The 22707-nt window shown below is 47.7% G+C and overlaps 1 protein-coding gene across 5 annotated transcripts in view; it reads right to left on the bottom strand.

The window, feature by feature from the left end:
• LOC143150938 (uncharacterized) overlaps positions 1-22518 on the bottom strand; it is a 52385-nt gene extending 29867 nt beyond the window's left edge. For 3 of the 5 annotated variants that reach the window (XM_076319554.1, XM_076319552.1, XM_076319555.1), the window contains exon 1: positions 21263-22513. In XM_076319554.1, the coding sequence (XP_076175669.1) occupies positions 21263-21364 (102 nt within the window). In that variant the 5' untranslated portion in view covers positions 21365-22513. Of the gene's footprint in view, positions 1-21262 lie in introns of all 5 variants that reach the window. The other 2 variants (XR_012993207.1, XM_076319553.1) reach the window with 2 other exon arrangements.
• Between the last annotated feature and the right edge of the window lie 189 nt (positions 22519-22707).

Below are 22707 nucleotides of genomic sequence, written 5' to 3' on the forward strand. Positions count from 1 at the left end.
CGGAGAACGTGTATCCGCGATGGCGTTCGAACATTACAGCGATAGAACACGGGCGAGAAAAACGAAGTTGAAAGTTTTTAAAGTGCAACGAGAGCGTAGAGAAATATGTGGACAATAGCTATCGATCGGTGCATCTCCGATGTGTGACGACAAATCGTGATAAATTTTGCCACGCTTGAAGCGATACGGTAATTTGGTCCCCGCGTCGCTGTAAATAAATCTGTCGAAAGTAAATATCGATTTTCAATATACATGCTCGATTCTGCAAGAAAAATTGTTCGCTCGTTTGCAGCCAAGTATAGGACGCCGGTTAAACTGATAACGGGTTGCTCGTTAACCCGATTTAAATCTCGCGAATGAAATATTTATATCCGTCACATTTTTATGACGCCCGCTCGCGTAATCGATAAACGATCCATCTTTTCGTATTAACGTCCTGTTGCTGCGCGATTCGAATCCACTCGACGTTACAGGTGTCGGATGACCATTCTTCTCTTCGACGTGATTCACCGTCGCCGGGCTCGTTCGACCGATAACGTTGCGCCGGGAGTTATTTTCCAAAAAGGAAGAAAGAAAAAAAAAAGAAAAATACATCAGTCGTTACGGTGTTAGTTTTCTACTCGAAAAGTCTACATTCGTTGAATTTCGAGCTCGTTCGTTCGATAATTAAGAGCCAAGGTCATCTTCGGCCCAGCGAGTATCGCGACGCGAAAGATGATTCAGCCAACTCGACGACGTTCACGTTCGGTTCGTCGAGCTGAAAGAAAAGTTCCACGATATCGAGGGTGACGAACGATGCCGATAATCGGCCGTACGTTGCGTCGCATTCGACGACCTACGTTGCACGTTGGTTATTCGTCGCGTCGAATTCGGAGATTCGTCCGTAATTTCTCGATTACTTTTAAAAGCGAGACGCAAGTCGAACGCACCGGTGACGTATCGGCCGGAAGAGCGAAGTCGCGTACACGCGATCGTCCGTGGTAAGTTCCGTCGAGTAGACGAGGCTCCTACGTCCCGACGATCATCGTAATTCAAGCTCGCGACGCGCACACTTGTTTTGGAAGCTGAACACGACTTCCGTTTCCCCGGATGGTCTAACGAGAGAGCGTCGAGTATCCTGGCACGGAGAGGAGCAGGTGGAAAAAGCCGAGGACAAAGAGCTCGGCCGTCAAAAGGCAAAGTGCATCCCCTTTAAACTTATGGCAACCCCCCGTATACCTATAGGCCTGACGGTCGAGCGTCTGCTGCTGGTTGTGCGCGCGTCGTCAACGAGAGTTCTAATAAAAACGCTCAACAACGGAAGTGTATTCCGGGACGAGGAGCGCGCAATTTTAGCCGATCGGTTGCCAACAGTTTCACCCCCTTGACTGGTAACGGTGCCCCTTAACGGACATCGTCTCTCTCTATGCGAACTGAAACCTCGTTAATTCGGGGATCGAGATTATTTTTACGTACATTTCTAAATCTTTGCGTCGAAAGAATTTTCCAACTCTTATTATTCTTCTTATTCTCGCAAATGATCAAAGGATTTTCCAAATCTTATTTTTCTCCTTCTTACGAGCGGTCTAAACGATCAACTCCCCTGAAATCAAAGAGACTCAACGTTCCATCCTGGATTACTCGTTTACCCGGAATCGATCCGTACGATGTATCGCGAAACTGTACTCGCATCGTCGGAGACGTTCCGTTGCGCTTCGTTGATCGATTAACCGCAATTAAAACGAGTCTGAGAAGTATAGATCGCGTTTACTCTAGGTGGATCCCAAAGCTCGCATTTTAGGACCTTGGCGGGTTTCGCGCGGTTTACTCGGGAAGACCTCTGGCTTAGGATTAAGTATTCGCGCGAAACCACTGCTTTACGTAATTCGTACAATTCGTATACGCCGTTTCCCTTCCCCTCGTTATCGCGCGGAGAAACTTCGCGCGGGGGAATCGGGCATCGCGCGACAGAACGAAAACAACTCGCGCCAAAGACACGTTCGAGCTCGCGCGAACGATGAGGAAATAGTTACCACGGCTGCTCGGGAACGAAGAGGTCGCGGGGACCACCGAGCACTCCGATAAGACCGACACGCAATCCAAATACCAGTATCATCGATAATCAAAAACCACGTATACGAGCCACCGTCCATCGAATAAAGATTCGTTCATTGTGCAAACTTACTTGAGCCTAAATCGTTGTTCGTCACCCATCGCGTACTCTTACCTGTAATTACGTTGATATATTCCTCTACGGAGATATTCGGTAAACGGTAACTCTCTACGGAGACTTTCGTTAAAACGGTAACTCTTTACAGAGACGTTCGCTAGATGGTAATTTTTGACAATTACCTCCTATTTCTACGTAATAGGAATTAATTCAAGATACTGTTATTTCAATATTCGCTCACGCGAATCGCGAGTTAAAGTGCGCGGATGGAACGACTTTGAGTCTGTAATATTTTTGTTTCGCGATCCGATACGATCCCGTGGCAACGTGGTCGCGGGTCCTTAATAACGCGACGTTTATCTCGAAACGCGTTCGCATTAATGAATTCGCAATTAACTCCAAGGATTCCGTTCACACGTCACCCGACCGTGATCCAACGCACTTTTTCCTCCTCCTCGTGCTCCGTCTCGGCCGGCTTGGCGCCGCGCGTTCCGATTTTACAAGCGCTGTTACGAACGCCATTACCAGCTCTTCGTCATCGTCGTTGTCGTCGTAAAACGTCGTAGAACGTCGTCGTCGTCGTCGTCGATGCGCGCGGGTTACCTCGCGAGCAACAAATAAGCGTTGACGTCGCAACGTGACGGGACCGCTAATAACTTTCGCGAGCAAACGCTAAATTGGAATCTCTCTGCTCGACGATCTTCCGAAGCGATCGACGAACCTGGGAGTTCCTCTCTCCTAGACGTTCTCCCGGTAGGAAGACTCGTACGTCGCCCGAGATGCTACGTGAACTTCCATCGACGAAGTGCAATCTCGACGGGAACACGATGCTGCGCGCGATATTTCATCCGAGTTAACGTTTACCGAACGCGTTCGTCGTATGTTCGAGCTTGCTACGAAATCGTTGGATTTACCAACGCGGGTTCGTCGTACGTTCAAGCTTGCTCCCAAATCGTTGGATTTCCTAAAGCGGTCGACCAGCTGCAAACTCGTGTTACTTATTCCTTTTTGTATCTCGTGAAAGCGCAAGAGATTTTCGGTGTCGCGGACTCTCGAAAGTCCACGATGAATAACGCGATAAATAAACAGATTTCGTAGACGATCGCAAAGTTGAAAATCGATCCAAGTAGCCGAGCTTACCGGTAAAATCGCGCACCGTGCATTCCCCGTCAATGTCCGGTGAGCATTAAGCTACTCTCCCGAATTCGTCGCTAATCGGAAGAAAACGGAAGGGCATCGTCGTCGCAACGACTCCGAGGGCCGTTTCGTAATTTCCAGTTCGATTCTAGCGGCATTCGGGTCGTTGCACCACCTCCCCGAGCCGTCCGTTTCTCTCAGTCTCTCTCTCTCTAAATCGTTCTACTTCGAGTGTAAATATACCAACGAGATAACGAATTTAGCATGATATTTTGCGAAGCGAGTTAACTTTGCGAGACTGGTAGGAATTACACGCGAGAGAACGTCCGGCGGCGGCGGCGGCGGCGGCGGCGGCGGCGCCGCGAGGCAAAATAAACGGGCCGCCTTCGAATGAAATATTTAATACGAGGGATGGATGTCCGAGTCGAAGAACAACACGCGCGTTCATCGATCCGTCTTAAAGCGCAATTAACCGTTCGGTCTGTTTTTATCCTGTTTTTATCCCGGTGGTCGTTCGATGCGCGTATCGCGAGACGTTCCGCGACACCTCGTTGCCGACGCTCGTTTACCATCGATGCAACAACCATCGACCTTCGATCGAACGTTTCGCGGAAAACCGTCGCGAGATGTTTACCCGTTTCCCAGAAATTTCACCACGGATGCAACGAAACGACGAGGAGTGAACCGAAACGTACGAGTTACACCGCGCTGGATGGATTCAGTTTCGAGAAGTACGTTCGTTAAGTTTTGTTCAACGCGAACAAGAACGAAAGGAGAAGAGAAGAAGCGACACGGATGCGCGAAGATTCGCAGTCCCAGCTAAAACGATACGCGGAGACCCGACAATTACTATTCCAGTCGCAACGCCCGTGCACAATGCTGCCGCGAGTCGTTGCGATTCAGAAATCAGCATTCATTCGGAGCGTCTGCTTCCACGGAAATGTATCACGGTAGGGAGCGATGGGTATTCGTTTCTTCCTCCGGTGGGTTTTTAAACGAGTCGCGCGCGCCCGGATCGGTTTCAACGTTGTTCGAGTTTCTTGAAAAGCAACGAACACGCGCAACGCCGGTACGAGGATCGCGAATAACGAGCTCGGCTCGCCGAACCAAATTCGGATCAACCCTGCTGCTCTCGAGTCTACCCGAACGGTGCCCGGACGATTCGAACTGTTCCGTCTTTCGAAAATTTGCGATTCGGTTACGTTTCCGTATATTCCCAGAACGCACAACTGTACGTTCCCTGTACGTTTGATTTTTACGCTAGGAAACAGACGGGCGCGTTTCGCGGTTGAAAATTATTTATACATTAAAAAAAAAAAAAAAAAATTACGACCATCGAGGTAGGTTTGTACGCGTGGTTGGCAGTAAACGCCGAAAGGTAGCCGGACGGTTGGGTGCTGGCCACCCTCGGCCGCCACTCGTCGCACGAAAGCCTACAGACCCAGAACATTTCGTGCACCCTATATAGCACCCCTAGTGCTCGCTCGTCCGTTCGTTCTATCGAACCCTCCCCTTAATCCAGCTGGAAACACATGGCGTCATCGTACTCGGCTGTCGAGCATATGCACCGCGTTGCCTTCTATCGCATCGAGGGAAAAATCATCGAATCGATCGAATCGACGTCGCTGCACCCACGCCGCTTCTAATTACTCTCCCAGTGCATCCGACCGTTATTTTCCCGGCTGCGAACCGAATACACACCTTCTCGGTCTACCTCGACCTCGTCGGCACGTGTTTCATTTTCGATTCCGTCGAATCGTGATCGCGTTTCCTCGTCAAACGGGTCCGTCGCGACGAACCAACGGGACACGGATCTTCGAGACCTTAAACCGGGTATACACGATCCGTTCGATTCGCTCGTCATTCGTATCGCGAAGATACCGAGGATCGGGCCCAGTTCGCTACCGCGAAACCGTTTCTTCGTCGATGTTTTCTACGTACCGTCGAGCCGCCCTTTCGCCTGCAGTTTAGGGATTAGATCTCTATCGAGATTACGAGCTTACACGTGCGTCCCTACCCGAGCCATGGTCGCGCGCGTGCCCCTTTTACGAGTTCGGTCCCATTTAAGGGCTTAGAAAGAAACATAAAAACACGAAACACCGCGTCCGTCTAGCGCGCGAAATTACGCTCACGACCTTATAGCGTGATCCACGAAACGATCGATTGTGCGTGGCTTTCCACCGACATTTTTTCAACTTTCGCGAGTATCGAACGCTAGGTTCTTCGATGAGTTTCGTAGCTCGATGAAACTTATCGAACGATCTATCGCGTTAACAACGTTTCGGAGTATTTCGAAGGCGGATCGGCGAACGTTTCGAGGTTGTTTCGCTTTCCGAAGGACGTTAATTGGGACCGTGACGCGAACCGTGCACCCTCGTCGTTCGTCGATGATGACTCGAAATCACAGTAACCATCGGGAGCGATCGTTCGGAGCTCCGAAGCGTCGAGAGACGAGCCGACCGACGCGGCGTCGCCCGAAGAATACAAAGATGAGTATTGTTTCGAAGACGATGCCTTCTGGTGAGAGGACTGCGAGCAAGGAACGCCACTTTGCGCGTGCTCGTTCGAATAAACACCGACAAACACGTCGTCGTTGGTTTTACGACCAATTTTACGGGACGAGGGGGATTCTTTTAACTTTTTTCGTCTCGTTGCGGGAGACTACGAGTAAAAACCCGCGCTGTATACGCATAGACGCGTATAGACGTTCGTACTCTGCCGGCCGAGCGCCTATGGACGTTGACGGTGAACGAAAGGGTTGATCGCATTAAACGCAACGATATTTCTAAAAAGAAAAAGTAGAAACGGGGTAGAAATTCGTGTACGCGAAGAACGAACGAAAGAGTTGATTGCATTAAACGCAACGATATTTCTAAAAAGATAAAAATAGAAACGGGGTAGAAATATGTGTGCGCGAAGAACGAACGAAAGGGTTGATCGCATTAAACGCAACAATATTTGTGAAAAAAAAGGTTGGAATGTGGTAGAAATTCGCGTTGGCGAGGAACGAAAGGGTTGATCCCATTAAACGCAACAATATTTGTAAAAAAAAGAAATTGTAACGGGGTAGAAATTCGCGTACGCGAAGAACGAACGAAACTGGCCATCGAGGAGGTAAAATTGCATCCGATACAGAACGCCGTGATGGCCGATGGAAAGGGATGCTGAGCCAAAAGAGAACTCGCTTCCCTTTTATGCGCGCGGAGGATGGATATCCATTCTCGACTCTTTCCCCCTTGAATATCAAATTCGATCTCGAACGGCTCTCTCTTTCTCTCTCTCTCGATTCGACTCGCCTAACATCGATATTCGGTTCGTGTTTGTTGGAAACGAAACGAAACACGAGTCTTTGCTAATTCAACGAAACCATTACCCGTCGGCTATATTATTTCAGCTATTTAACAGCTCGCGATAACAATACGTCTCGCTCGTCGTTGGAAAAGTTCCGACGTGTTCGCGACACGGACACCGAAGAAGATTCACGGTCACGAGAAAATATTGCCGACGAGATATCCTCCATCGTTTATCCCTCGTCGAGTCGATTGGCTTTCGTTCGTCTCTTCTCCGAATCACGTTTTTCCTTACGTTCGATGCAACAACGACGCCGATTATACGGTTGTAACGCGCATCTCTGTAAAGAAGCTTCAGCGTTACCGATGGATACCAATTCTCGAAAGATATCCTTAAGATCACGCCGAAAGAGACATCGGAACAGTTTTACACCGATGTGAGTATCTTCTATCTCGAGACAACGATCACGCGCGATAAAAATTTCACTAGTCCTCCGACAAACACGATGCGGTTTATTCTCCGTAAACCATCGACGCTGATTAACGCCCGAGCGTGAATGTTGCACGTATAAACGCATATAGTAGAAAATACGCCGTTTTCTACTTTGGTAAAGCCACTCTGCTCCGAACGGAGTCACCCTGGTGCTCCGACTTACATTCTCTACCCCCGGTTCGAAGACCTACTCGACGAGGGACGCAATTAATCCAACCCCGGAGCACAATTCACATCGGGGAAGTTTCTTGAATTTGTTATTCTACCGAGTACTCGCGATCGGATTTGCCCCGTGTTGCTTCGTACCGCTCGAATACGGTACAGCAGATAAATTCCAACGAAATCTTCGATCTTCGGCCGAAAACCAAGTTCTCCAAGGAAGAGATCTTTCGCGCGTATTGTTAGTGAGTTTTAATTCGAGTCTAATTTGATGTATCGGGTTGTTCGGAAAGTCATTTCGTTTTCCAAAATGAAGGATATATAATTTAGTAAAACGTTTACGCGCTCTAAAAAAATCGTGCTTCATTTTCACCGAAAAAAACGAAACGACTTTCCGAACAACCCAACAGCACGCGCAATATTTCTTAAACCATCTGCAGAGTGCTTTAAAAACCTACTGCTCGAGAAACGAAAACACAAGTGGGTGTTTATTACGATACACGATACCAAGATCGATATTCTTGTTCGTCTCGAACCCTCGTGGATGTTTAAAAAAGTCGAACAAAAACGTCGAAAGGGAAAGGTAAAAGTGTTTCGTCGCGGAGAAAATCGTACGCGTTCTTCCTTCGTTCCCCTTTTTCGAGCCTCGATAGAGACAACTCGCTTCCAAATCCATGCTTTTGTTTCTCGTGGTCGATGTATTCCTCTCCTTTGTCGCCGTTTATCGACTTTGCTCGACCGTGGACAAAACCGTCCATCGGTTCCTCGTTCTACAAACGTCTCGAGAGGACTGCCGAGCAGTAACGAGCCAATGGTTTTCCAAAGGAGGAGCGAATCTTGGCTAAGAGTGTCCAATTATTCCGCGAGAACGATAGATCTTTCCGAGCGGATCGCGCGATTCGGAATACGATTGAACTTTTCGAAAAAATCTCGGTTCTCGACCTTAATCGTACACGCGATTATTAACGTAACGTCGAGAACCCCGTTTCTGGACGGACTCGTTCGAATAACGAACGACGAATGAAACGTTGGTCGTTCGATCGAAACGTTTGATCGATCGACGCAAGTATAACCGAGCGACGAGTAGGTTTTTCGTCGACTGCGCTCAACCCTTTTGCTAGGGACCGCTTGTAAGAAAATGTGATAGCTGTGAACGAAGCGCATTACCGAGCAGTTGACACCGAGGTACGGAATGCTACGACGTAGGTAAAAGTCGTTTCTTGTTCTCGAAATTTCACAATGATATTTCTTATATTTGGTAACACCGTTTTACTTTGTAAAATGTAAAACTTTATAATCGTAATTTATTCTTTTGTATATTATATTACAGTGCTTGTATAATATTTTTTACTAAAGTATTTAAAGCCAAACACAATGTTAACAATCAAGTTCGGTACGATAAGGTTCAAAGCATGGAACCACGCGTAAGCCAACGTCACATTGTGAACAATAGTACCTCGACTCGTGTCTTTTTCCGCGATTCTTTTTCGGTGATGTTTTATTTCATGATAGTTAACTGTTTGAGGTATGCAGCGCTGCCAGATACTCGATTAACAAAAGTATCTCGTGTAAGATACGAAATAAAAGTATATATTGTATGAACATATATACACGCTTTTCGTACCTGATTGGCCACTTTTCCAGAGCGTATATATACGTTCTTGGTACCTCAGTGACCACTTTTCCAGAGCGTATATATACGCTCTTGGTACCTCAGTAACCACTTTTCCAGAGCGTGTATATACGCTCTTGGTACCTCAGTGACCACTTTTCCAGAGCGTGTATATACGCTCTTCGTACCTCAGCGACCACATTTCCAGAGCATACGTATACGCTCTTCGTACCTCAGCGACCACATTTCCAGAGCATACGTATACGCTCTTCGTACGTGAATGGTCATTTTTCGAGGGCGTATATATACGCCCGACGAAGCGAAAGGGTTAAAATAAGCTGGGCGGGAAAATATTGTACATCGAGTTCGGCCGCGCCCCTACCGAAAGCCACGGTGCGAGCGAAGGTGTCTCCGTCTCATTAGTTTGAAGCGGAGAGAAGACAGGGTGACGAGCGTCTTCAACAATGACGAATTTCGCGCGAAAGGATGGACGAGAGACGCGGACGAGAACGAGCGAACGAACGAGGCAAAACTGGAGCAACCCGTGGCTACGAGATCGTAAGGGTTGCTTACGCGAGAAGGACGCCGAGAATACGTGGAAATTCAAGGAAAATATTTCTCGAGATCCTGACACCTCGCTACGTCCACGTTCCCGAAACGCTAAAAACCAACTTCCCCGAACGTTTCGCCTCCCATTCGGCGAAACGAGGAGAGCTCCGCTCGAGGGGTCGCAAAACGTTGCGCGTAAACCGCGCCAAATAGACGAGTTACGGCCAGAGAGAAAGAGAGACACGTAATTAGAATATCCACACCGGCAAATGGAAACACGCCTAGTGCGGTCCCGACGCGACAGTTTAATTATACCAGAAATTTAATGTGATTTATTTGACACGTATTTCAACTGTAACTTCCCGCGTTGGTCGGCTCGTACACGACCCGGCCCGGTTACACATTCCCGTCACGGTTACCGTCGATATTTTTCCACCGACAAGGAGACGCAGCTTCCAGAATGGAGTATTTCGAACGACGCGTTCTCAAAATTCTTACTCGATTTACACCGATCGATACTCGCGACCAACTAGCGAAAAACAGTGGAAAAAGCACCAGCCGAGAAGACGAACGAAAAAAGAACGGTACCGTACGCTCGAACGGTTCGATTTCTCGCGCGATGAACCTAACGCGAACGATATAACAGGCTGCTCGATAAGTTTCGTCGTTCGACGAGAAATTGAGCTACTAGGTTCGTCGTTTTAGTTTTCTAAAGACGGTACATCACCGTTCGATGAACGCGAGTGAAGTTTAGCGTAGATCTGTCCACTCACTCGTGTATTTACAATTGTTCAAAGTTCAAGCGTCATGGTACATTTTTACAATGAAAAGAACGACTAAACGTATCGAACAACCTAATGGAAGATCCGTGTACAAGAGAAGGGCAAATTTGTTCGACCGTATAAAAGTAACGAACAACGAATAAGAAATTGGAAGCTCGGAAACGGTTGAAACCGTAACGCGCGGTGGAATCCCGCATCCGAGAGGGATACAGGAGAGGATCGCGGATCTTTCGTCGTCGGACTGTGCGTGGCGTTGAATATTTATGAACAAAGTTATCACTGTACCGATTTCCCTCGATGGCCACGGAGAAAGAAGGATGGAAATTAGTTGGTAAAAAGGTTCGCCGGATTGTGGTTACGCTGAAAGCTTTCCCGACAAACGGACCGTCCACGAATTACACGGAACTCGTTTTAAAGATAATGCCGGAAACGTTACGTTCGCGCATACGAAACGTTGTTTACCTTCGCGGCACGATTAACGCGAGCGAAACGACGCGAGGTTTTTGCGTTACGAAGCACGCCAGCCACACCGATCCTCGATTAATACGTTCCGTTGGAATACAACGACTTGGACCGATCCAGCCCTTGAGAAATCAAGACACAGGGGGAGAGGGTGGTTACCGAGTTGGATATTTTTCGGTCGTTGTCCCGACGTGACCGTTACGGTTCCCGCTGCACGACTATATTACCTTCTACCGTTTGAATAAACCTTCTATTTACTTTTCTCTCGTGTTCAACAATTCCATTACTCCACGCGTTCGTTACGCGCCTTTTTTTCCAACGATACGAGAAACACGTACATAGAACAGGGAACAAACCGGAGAATCTTATTCCTCGAGGAAAAACGAACCGGCCGAAGACCGCGAGCAACAGTCCATTCGGCTACGAGACTCGAAACGAAACCATCTCCTTGTTTCGAGTCGAAAGCTGGACAGCTAATTCCCATCGAAAAATTCCGATGGAAGCAAAAACGGGTCGAGTCGGTTCTTTTACATTCGCGGCTTTATTTTTATGCTGACCTTTATTCGGGCGGTCTCCACCGCGGCTTTTAATCCGCGAGCAACTACGCTATCCACCAGAGACTAGCTTTATCTTTGCTCTGTTCCCGAAGGCGCATCGATTATTTAACTTCGATATCGTAAATGGGATCCATCGATCGCTATCGGTCCAACTATCCTCCTCTCCCGCGTATAATGGCCGCTCGAAACCCGTAGCATCCCTCGCTACCCGCGATCCAATAACTTACATACTTGGGCGCATATCTTACGTATCTATGAAAAGACTTCGAATAATACCGGCCGGCTCGCTTTCTTTCCATCTCACGATTCTTCGGAACGCGTCACCGCGTTGCTCTCTTTACCTACGGATAACTCGCGCCGAACAGTTCCACGCTACTATTCCGTCTATTTTGTTTCTTTTCTTTTTTTTTTCTTACGAAAATATGTAACCATTCCCCGCGATGGAATCCAAAACGAAAATCGAAACGAAGGAAAAGAGTTCGGTCGAATCCAGCCGCGGAAAAATTCCACGCAGAACGGCTGAACGTCCCTTGGCTTTAATTATCACCGCGACAATAACCACAGCCGTGTGCCGGTATTTTTGCGCGCGATATTAAAATTCCCGCGATGCTTTGAGCGCGTCCCTTGTATTTTATAAAGCCTCGCGACTCGTCCGACTTAATCGTGTTGCGTGACTCGCGTGGCTCGTTTCGAAATAACGAGCGATTAAAAAATTTCCAACTTTCCACGTACCCTTTCTTTCTTTCTTTCTTTTTCATCGTGTTTTCTTTTCTCTTTCATTCCTTACCGGAGGTGCATCACCGACGAATCACTCTCGAAGAAATTGTTCACGATCGGACCGCTATCGCTCGAGAACGTTAACCCTCCGCGTCTCTCCGACTCTCGGTTACGGAGCTATGGAAACCCGAAACGATGATTCGGGGTGCTATTGTCTACGAAGAAAGTGTCCGATTCCGGTACGCAGATGAGAAACTTTCCTCGCGGACGTTAGGAAGTTTCTCTTCGGGGAACCAACGAGCGTGAACGAAACGTCCAAGTCCTCGGAGAAGCTCGAATAGTTTGCTCGCGACGCCAAAATTTCGCTCACCGGTATCCTACACCGGGACTTGGAAACGGCAACGAGAAAGAAAAGCGTGGAAAAATTGTATCGTACGCGTACGAAAATACCTAACGACCGGTATCGATGCGTCTACCTTGTACCGAACGTTGTCGTAAATTCCAACTTCTCGTCGTTGAACGAAACTCCTTCGAGGAATGTAGGTCGATTTATCGTTTCAAGGACCGAGCACTTTTGATCGAGAAGCACAGAGTTACTTTCTACTCGCGATGCGTTGCAGAAGCTGCGAAGGCAAGACGACGTATCCCGTATCTGGAATCCTATTCTCCGGTTTAGGAAATCGTTACGCGACCGTCGAGATCGAAACGAACGAATTTCACGAAACGATTCACGCGTCGGTCTAGCAGGAAAAGGGACGAGACGGGATTGTTTAAAAGCGAGGGACCAGATAACGAACACGTTCCCCTGTTCGCCGTACGTCGAGTATTCGTCCGCTCGAACGATTACGATTATTATCTCGCGAGTAAACTCTATTTCGAACACCGAGCGAGTATCCCCGCGCTTCGCCTCGAAATAAACGGTTCTCGTATCGAGCTCGTTTCGAACGATCGTGGAATATCGTAATTGTTTCTGATCCCTTCGCGAGTCGTCGCCGTAAAACTTCCAGCCGTCTATCAACGGTTCATCTTTCCCGCGAATCCTTTCCACAACGAGAGAAAGAAGAACGTCGCCGTGTCGAGGAACCGGCGTACCTTCCGAACGAATTTCCGGCCACGGATCTCGCTCCAACGATAATCGTGCACGTCTGTGCATCGACAAGGCCGATGCCCAGGTCTGGTCTACCCTCCTATCGAGTCACTTTTCATCGATACTTCGATCTCTGCGTTTTCTCTTTCGCGTCCACGGGGTTCTACCTCGTACGTCCGATCGGCACCCGTCCCTACGGTTCCGACGCGTTTCAAAGAGTAGCGCGGACAAGGAAAAATGAAACGCGGAAAAAGAGATACCACCGGCGTCGACCAGCGATTCCGAGTCGATACGAAGACAATGCGACCCGGAGTAGCTCGTTGCTCAAAGGACGCGGTCGGATTCTTTTTCTCGAAACCGAAACGTGGACGCCGAGAGAACGAGTCCCTTTCGAACACGGAGAAACGAATCGATTTCACCCTCCGATCGACCGATCCGAACCTAATTCTCGTTAATTCGCGCGTCGCGGCTCGGACCAAGGTCGAACGTGAACCTGTACCGCGTTCAAACGGAATACGGTAATCCGCGTCGAAACGTTTTAAGAAAGAAACGGTCGCAAATTTGTTCCTGGAATCGAGCTTTCGAATCACGGCCCGAGACCCGGCCACGTGCGAACTGTCCAAAGAGGAGAGCAAACGCAACAACGAGCACGTTTCGTATTACGAGTGCTCAAAGCGACACCGCGCGCGTTGTATCTCGCGAGAACAGTATCGATGGATCTGGCGGCGAGATTCTACCGATGGAAATTAGGCGAAACGCTACCCTACGCGGATTGTTTTCCGTATACGTAATACGCGTGCGAAGAACCTTTCGTCTGCGATTAAAAGTACTCCGGACGAGGTCGCGTTCGATCTCATTTTTAACGGGAGGAGTTCACCGATCGGTGGTATTGCTCTCGAGAAGGTACCAGAACTGATGTAAAAGTTGTCGGTTCGCATCAACCGTCACACCGATACGCAACATCGTTTCGAAGTTTCGTCAGCTGGGTTTTAAATCCACGGCTGTCGCTCGAAGAACGTAAACATCGCTGCAGACGATCAGGGTACACGTTTTATCGAGAGACAACAACGACGAGTTCTATCGGATTGTTCGGAGAGTCGTTCGTTTGTTTTTGGTGAAAATGAAACACGATTCTTTTAGAGCGTACAAACATTTTATTAAATTCTACATTCTCCGTTTTGGAGAACGAAATTACTTTCCGAACAAGCGAACAATATAGGATTACCGTACAGTATGAAGTAACTCGGTCGAAAGAGATGGGTTACGAGTGACCCAGGTGAGGTGCTGCATCCCGAAAGCTCGTCAACCAGGGCTGCTAGAAATCGACGAAGACCGGATATTATCGGAGCCAGGAGGAGGCGTTCAAGAGCGCAACTCGCGAAGAAACATCTGCGGCGAGGAAGCGTCACGTGCAACAATCAGGAAAGTTGAAACACGCTGTTGAACGCGACACGGGGTGTTTTGATTTCGGTTTGCCGAGTACCGGGTAAGCGCGCACGCGCTGCTCGACCTTTTCGCTTGGAACATAGCGCGAGACTCGTGGAAAGGAAATCGGACCAAAGAACCACGGATGAATCTTGTCCATGTGCGTACGTCGAAATACGTTTTCTTGAAAATATCGGGAAGAAACTCGCGCGTAATATCTCCGAAAAGAGAATTGAACGTTCACGAGGACAGTGACGAGGATCGTTGTCGATCGCGATACGCCTTACCGAAACTTAAATAGTAGAAGCAAGGGGTTAAATAAACGCGCGTTCACCGGGCTCGGTGAAGATTCGTTTGGCGTTATCCGATCGAAATGGAACGGAATTACATCGAGTCGGTCGGCTAATCCGATTTAGAAGCACTTGCCGAATGCTCGAAAGACGCGTTAATCTTTTCGCGGATCGTGGAAATCGAAGGAGACGACCGACCAGAAGAACGCGCTAGGAAACACCGATTACGCTCTCTCTCTCTTAGGACGAATCGTTCCACGACCTCGTTCCCTCGGCTACGTCCGATTTAAATTTGAAATTTATTTAAAAACCACCCCTCGTCCTACGGGCCGTAGTTTAACGACCCGTGTATTTTTATTTTAGCCGAATCCCGACGCGAAGCCTCGTTTCGAGCCTCCCGCTTCGAGTACAGGAAAGGAGCGTTCCAAGGTCAACGGAGCTTCCATTTTTTAAGGGCGAGGTACGCGTAATCCTGTATTTACGAGTCCATTCAGTCGCTAAAAAGGCCTTTCGAGAGAGCCTCGCTCCAGTAAGCATTTTTTTTTTCCTCGAACGTAGACACTCGTCGCTGGCCGAACTACCGTGCTGCTCGCTCGACGATAACCAACGCCGCCGGTGCGCTCTAAATTTTATTCCGGTTGTAAAGTCAGTCGACGTAAGGGGAAATAACAACCGAGGAAATAAGCGGCCGCGGGCAATTCTCGTTGGCTCGTCGCGTAAAAATCGTGACGTATCGGGCCACCACGGGGCGCACCACTGCCACGCGAGGATTCCCTTTTGCCCTGCCAAAGGGATTCCGAACGGCGAGGAGCCAACGATTTCGCCCGAGTATTCCTTCTCTTACGGATAAACGGACTCGGGTCGTTCGACCCGTGTCGAACATCGCGTCGTTCCGTTACGAGATAATGGTTCCCTTTCCGTATTTCGCGTTTATCTACCGATTCGCGCACCCGTGCTTGCGCGTATGCAGGTGAGCGCGAGCGCGCGCGCACACACGGCCGCACGTGTGCAGCCAACGCATCGACCAACCTCGCGACGACACGCGGCAAACTTTTCAAAGGTCTTATGGAATTAACCCACTGGGACTCGGAGAAGCGACCGGGGTTCGGTCAGCTCCCCGAGCAGACCTCGCGTTAACAGCGAGAGAGTTTCCCCCGATGGAAAGTGCGGCTAAAACCTTTCGAAAATCAAAATTCGAGAATTCCGCTCGAGGTCAGACTGCACCGAATACCCCGAGTATACCCTTTATCGCTGCGATTCATCGGGTGGTTCGGAAAGTCGTTTCGCTTTTTTTTTTTTTTTTTTTTTTTTTTTGTGAAAATGAAACACGATTTTTTTACATCGTACAAACATTTCATTAAATTACGCATTTTCCATTTTGGAAAACGAAACGAGTTTCCGAACTACTCGATGCATTACATTCGTTCCCAACAGTCTTCCATTGATAATTCCATTCGTATTTAGTAGTTCGTTTTTCAACATCGTTCGTTTCGCGAAACACGCAGGTGAACGAAAACCAAACGAGATACATCCACGGTAGAACGGTGATGCTTGAAAACGGCGATCTCGATCGTCGCTCGAAAAATACATTTCGAGGCAAGGTTCGCCGTGTTTTGTACTTATCGTAGGTAAAATCCAGTAGAACGTTGTCGTTGCCTCGATCCAAATCCAATTGGGTTACCAGAAACACCTTCTACGCGAACCTTAATCCCTTTCCGCACGGATGGACGAAATCTCCGGAAAGTCACGGATGCCCGAGCAACCTTGCGCGAAACTTTCGGAATCCTTAACCGAGCCGGGATAAAACTACTCGACGCTACCCAGACCTAACCCGAGTCGAATTTTCCAGGCATCTTCGCGCCTCTTATCACTTATCCGAGCATACTGGAGTCGCGAGGCGTGCTTCGTACAATTTACGGAAACTCCGGACGACGGTAAGCAATCGAAGAGGTTCTCGAGCAGACGCCCGACTGAATTTTGGCAAAGGTACAGCAAATACGACGTTCCAGCCGTGCTTTCGCGTTTCCCCGATACGCTTCCAGGGAATCTCGCCTCGTTCGTGTTCCAGCCGTACGCGAGACCAGGAGAACTACTCTCCGAGGAACTACGTTCGCGGAAAGTAGCAGAGAACGCGGAACGGTGACGTTCTTGCGCGACGAGTAAGAAAAACTTCCTACTCGAGCGAACACTGCGAAGCCGACGAACGCTCTTTTTTTCTTTTTCTTTTTTCTCTTCCTTTTTTCTTCTTTTTCACGCCTACTGTATTCGACGCCGAGTCGACAATTGGCGACGATGACGCTGAATCGATCGTGACTGGCTCGTTTCAACGTTTAACCCGCGAACTGTGCGACTACGCGACACTGACGCGCGACTCCGGGTCGGATCTGACCCGCGGAGACCTAGACGAACGCGAATTTCGTTCACGCTCTTTTGGATCGTTGTTTACGCCTCGTGAGTGTATTCCTTTGGGCGAAACAAATCGGAAATACGGTGGAGAGAACGTTGTCACATTTTTCCGGCGAAATGGTTCGTTATCCGGTAAATATACAAATCGGGGTAGTGCAATTGATACTTGGCGCGTTTACCTTCGGCTGTAACGAAACATTGCACACGGTTAGACGCGTGTTTCGATGAAGTTTGCGATAGGTACCGGCGAGCGTGTTTCGATGAAGTAATTTTCGTCAATTTTCGGATCGTATCGCGTATCGGTAACCCGTAACGGGGTGAAGCAAACGACAAAAGGGAAAAATATAATAATACACTCGCTGCTTGCGATCCACGCGCGTGGAAACACCAACGAACAAGAAACACGTTGTTTCGTTATTTTTTTCACCAGCCTTGTTCGCGGTTAACGGGAACTTTGTACGCGATGATGTCGGATAAAATCCAATTTGCCCCCTCCCTCCCATCGTCGGTAATAAATTAGCAACAACGTGGCCGTGGCCGTAGCCGGATGCTAATTCGAACGTTTCCCGTGCACGAATACACCGGGATAATAAGATGGCGGTGAAATTGATTTCACGCATTTCCAGAGGTTCAAAAGGATCTTTTCAATGAACGGCATTCGCGTCGGTATAGGGTGGCCCGTTTAAATGGACGTACCCCGAATGCGTTCGTTGCTCGTGGAAAAAGCTGCCCGGGACAGTGACGAACTATCCGAAAGTGCAAGCGCGGAGAGACTGGAAAAATATATATCCCTCCAAGGTCGTATTTTCCTCGTGTTTTCAGGGTCCTCCTCCCACCCCGTATCTTTTTAAACGTAACCGTGCACGTATTTAGAAATCGATCGGACGTTTCAACGTTTAGAGTGACGCGCGTTTCTTACGGAGAAATTTCAAGAATCTTGTAAAGTATGCTCCCCTGATATCAATGAAACGATGACAATGATTAAAAGTAGAAGAAAAAGAAAAAAAAGAAGAAGAAAAATCTTCCCTAGTGGACCTCGAGATCTCGACAAAGGACAATCTTGAAAATATTGTTTCTATCGCCCCGAGTTTGCGAACAGCAATTCTACGAACTGTTCAAATTGGTCTCGGTGAAGTCGTTTCGCGTATTGACGAGCAACGGAGATATTTGCGCGTTCCGGTTGAAATTGTTCACCCTTTGCATCGATGTCGTTGTTACCGCTCACGGCTCACCGGGATCGAAAGAAAACGATACCCGTTGCGAGTAAACGTTACTCGTACTACAGATTACCACAGCGTCCATGCATTATCGCGTAGCGAAGATTAAAACATTAAGATAAGATAAACTAAGAAAAGCGAGACCGACGAGCTCCGGCGTGCTTCGTACGTTCGACAATTTCGTTCGAAGCGCGCTAATGACATCATCGTACATCGTCAGTTTCCAAAGAAACGCGGAAAGAGATAGCCGAACCCGATTACGAATTTTTCTTGCAAACCGTTCGCCACCAACGTATGCGCAGAACTGAAATTTCTTCGAAATATCATTCGCGACCTACGAACGATCCTTATTTTTCCCTCGTCGAACGACAATTCGGGCCAACGATCAAACAACAACGGCCCGTTGAAAGAATTATCGCGGTGTAACGTAGCATTAACATCGCGAACAATAACATTGTGTTTATATTCTTCCAACTTGTCGAGAGCAGTTTCAAGTATTTTGAACCGAGCCGAACCGATTCTAATCAAAACCAACTACGTGACAAATTGCACGGTCCCTGCCCACGAAAATTTATTTCTCCTCGTGGAGAACCAGCTTCCGTTTAAAATAACTTGGTTTTTTTTTAAGAAATCGTGTACAAAATGGTAAAACGATCGCGTCTTTCCCGAATCGAAACACTCGACGATTCATCGAACTGTGTACGGTATTAAACGAAATTGAAAACTTACGAGAACGCAAGAATCGTTGAACACCGATGCAAGTATCGTAAATCGGTGAAACATCGAATCAAGGAACAATGGATCGAGAAATTACAGCGGCCGCAAGCTTTCGCTTCGAAGATACTCGCCCGTTCGGCAGTGTTCTCTTTAAAACGTTAATTCGTTTATCCATTTACTCGACGGAGTACCGAACGGATAAAAACCGAGGCTCGATCCAGATCGAAAACTTAATTGATCGATTCCGTAGGAAATACGAAGGCGCGCGAGTCGCAAAGGAATGTTGCAATTACTTCGATGATAAATTAGAAATGCTTTCGCTTTTTTCCCCGAGTCTGCCGGTTGGGAAAATCCAATACCCAGCGAGGGAGAAGTTTTCTACCTTCGTGGTCCTTTTCGCTCGCGTACTCGAACCGGAAGTCACATCACTCGCCGTATTATACGAATTTCAAGTTCGTAATACGTAATCCTCTTTTCGTCTGTTCGTTCGCGGAAGTATTAGAGAAATGACCGTTTGCCTTTTCGCTTCCTTTACTCGGGCTCTCGATCGAAAACTAATTTCGTGAGTATGGTTACTCGAGATCTCGCGGAAACGCAACGACGATAAAGAGGGCGAAAATTAAGCGTCGCGAGGAACGTGGGAGAAACGGTGGTAGGTATACGTGTACCGTGATCCACGCACGGTAAAAAATGTTCAATGGTATTCGCGTTTCGGTATGGAACAAACGGGAAAAGTTCGATAGCGTTGGTAATAGTGGCAAAAATCTCGCACGGTAGCATCTCCGTAACAGCACCACTGCTATGAAATACCAAGTACACTCGACCGCCTTTGAAACCGGTATAAAAAGGCCGAGCGACAGGCCACTGGAACACGCTATTAAATAGGCCGAGCTGCTAGAAGGGAAATGATTAATCGCCCTGTGAAACCGTCTTTTCACCCTAAAAATTACTCGCATGACGAATACGATCAATTGATATCCTACCGTGCAGATTTTCTCCTTTGACGTATACCTGTGACTCGTGATATCGATGGACAGAAAAATTCATCGTTATCTTTGTAATTTCGATTCAATTTCTTTTCCTGCAAAAATGAGTATCCGTATCCGTATCTCTGGACACGATTGCATCGATGAAAGCGAATAGATTTCTGTGAAATATCAAATAAACCTCGACTTTACTCGTTTTATAACTAATTTATGTTACCAATTGAGAGTATCGAACAAAATTGGAGAAGCGAAATTATTAACAACCAAGCCTTTGTATTCAAAGCGATAAATACAGATACCGAAAGATAGTAATCGCTCGCAGTACGAAAGAGCTTGTTGCAAAATACACGATGAAAGTTTTCCAAATGATCAAACAAGTAACGCTTCTTTGCGTTATTGGTACTCGTCGACAACCCAATTGAGGTTAGAACTATTTCTTCTATGAACTTTTGTCACAACTGTACAATTTAAACCGATCTTACACAGCCTTTCTATAACGTCACTGAAGATTAAGGTTATGTTGGTGTTTGTTTCTTTCTTACTTTAGCAATTTCCATAACAATGCTTTACACGCTACCGATAAACCAATCGTTACACCGTCAAGACAAGAACGACTCTTAGTGTTTATACTTTACTATTACATCCAATGAGTTTATCACTGATCGACGTAAAGTTGACAAGAAACTAAAATTCCATAGAATGTGTGTAATAAAAACGTTAAACCTTGTTACTACGAAGCAACAGATAATAATATTACATTGCGTTCCAAACCTCGTATCGGTTTATAATCGAATTAGTTGTATCGTTGCATCGTGGCTTATAGTACAGTTACACGGTTAATGCTTGTCGAAAAACAAATAAGAACTATGGTAACGATTTATAGACTTAGTATTTCGTAGAAGGTATAAAACCACTGTTTTCGTGAAAATCCACAGAGTATTTGACACTAGTGTGTGGTTATCCGTTTCATAAATGAACCTCGAAACAAATTGCTTAATAGGGACGATCAAAGTACACGAAACACAGATTTCTAGCAGTGAAAATACAAATTTTATCAAACGTTAGGAACCGATATAACCAATCTGTTATCGAGACATTCTCCTTTCAAGATGCAAGACATTTGCATTTAAGGTTGAACGAAAACTATTTTTAGTGTTCATTGTTCCAGGTAAATATTGATGCATAGACACTCAAGGAAATACGAGAAAATACATTCGGTGTACTTACTCTGCGGGTAGTACAGGATCTAGGAAGGGTGGTGCTGCTGGCAGAGTGGGTAGACACGGTGGTGGAGAACCGGTAAATTGTTTCGGTGGGATGCACGAACATCGGGCGGCACCGAACTTGCGTAGGGGCCGTCGTCTACGTTGCTCGTACACACTAGTACCGCTGTCCACGCACCACGTACACGTACCGTCATCCGGCGAAACCTGGAGGCTACGTAGCGCGTATATCCAAGTGGTCGAGGATCACGACACTATACGCACACGGAACGAAATACGGTACGACGAGACAAGGCACGACACAACACGACCACGACAACGCACGGGTACGCACAAATAAAAGTAACGACGGCTGCAAAACTGTTGAAACACCACCTCGAGGAAGCAAGATTCTTCGGAATAAATGTGACGGCGGGGGCTACGGATTAATATGGCCGTCCCTCGTTGACACGAAGTTTCGAGTCACGCGTAAAACGCAACGCCGTGGAAACGCGAAAAACAGGTTGACCAGGATATCGTCGACAAGAGAGAGGCTCGTTCGCGTAAGACGCGCACGCATTTGTTTCACTCGCGGCACCACACAACCACCCGCGATTCTACATGCAACTATTCACTTCCGTATCACCCTGCTATATTTTCCACGCGATCTCCAGCTTTCTCTTCTTTCTTTTCTTCCTACCTCCGTTCTTCGTTTGTTCCTCTCTCTGTCACACACGATTCCCTTCAACCCCTCGATGAGCACGTTCCTTGCTCGTTTTTCCACTTTTCTTTCTCCTCTCTCCCGTTCCTCGTCGTTTTCGTCGAGCACTGCGAGAAGAGGGATCCAGTGAACACCGCACTCGCGTTTTTCTACTACCGACAACTTCCTCGCTGTATCGTTTCCTCGTACGAGCGCACCACGAGGGTCGTGGAAGCATTCGAGCGATCTCGTTCTCTTCACGCTTTTCGAGGACGTGACGCGGCCTTGCTGTGAACGACGTCAACATCACCACCGTACGCTTTCATGGCGGCCATCTTTTTCGAGATACGCGAACGCGAATCGCGGAACGGGAAACGCACACGCGTGTGTATACCGCACACATCCATACACGTGCGAGCCGCTCGCGCTACGTACGTACACGCAATATGGCCGACTACCACGAGACCTACCAACGAGACGGAGCCGAAAGAGACACTTGCGCGCACGCATACATACACAACTCGACCGTGCCAGCCTGGATATTTTGGACAGCGAACAGCTAGCCAGACGAACGGACCGAAGAACGGGGAACGGTTGACGTTCCTTGTTTAGCAGGGAATATGGCGCTACTGTCCGCTTTCGTTCTCCCTCTGTCCCGTCTTCGTGAAACTCCTCGACCAATCGCGACTCGATTCTCATTGTATTATAACACGTTCAGCGATCTAGGGATTCTCCGATTCTTCTCTTTCGTAACCCTGGTTTGTTAGAAC

This window comes from Ptiloglossa arizonensis, chromosome 9, assembly GCF_051014685.1.
Source record: "Ptiloglossa arizonensis isolate GNS036 chromosome 9, iyPtiAriz1_principal, whole genome shotgun sequence".
Lineage (NCBI taxonomy): Eukaryota > Metazoa > Arthropoda > Insecta > Hymenoptera > Colletidae > Ptiloglossa > Ptiloglossa arizonensis.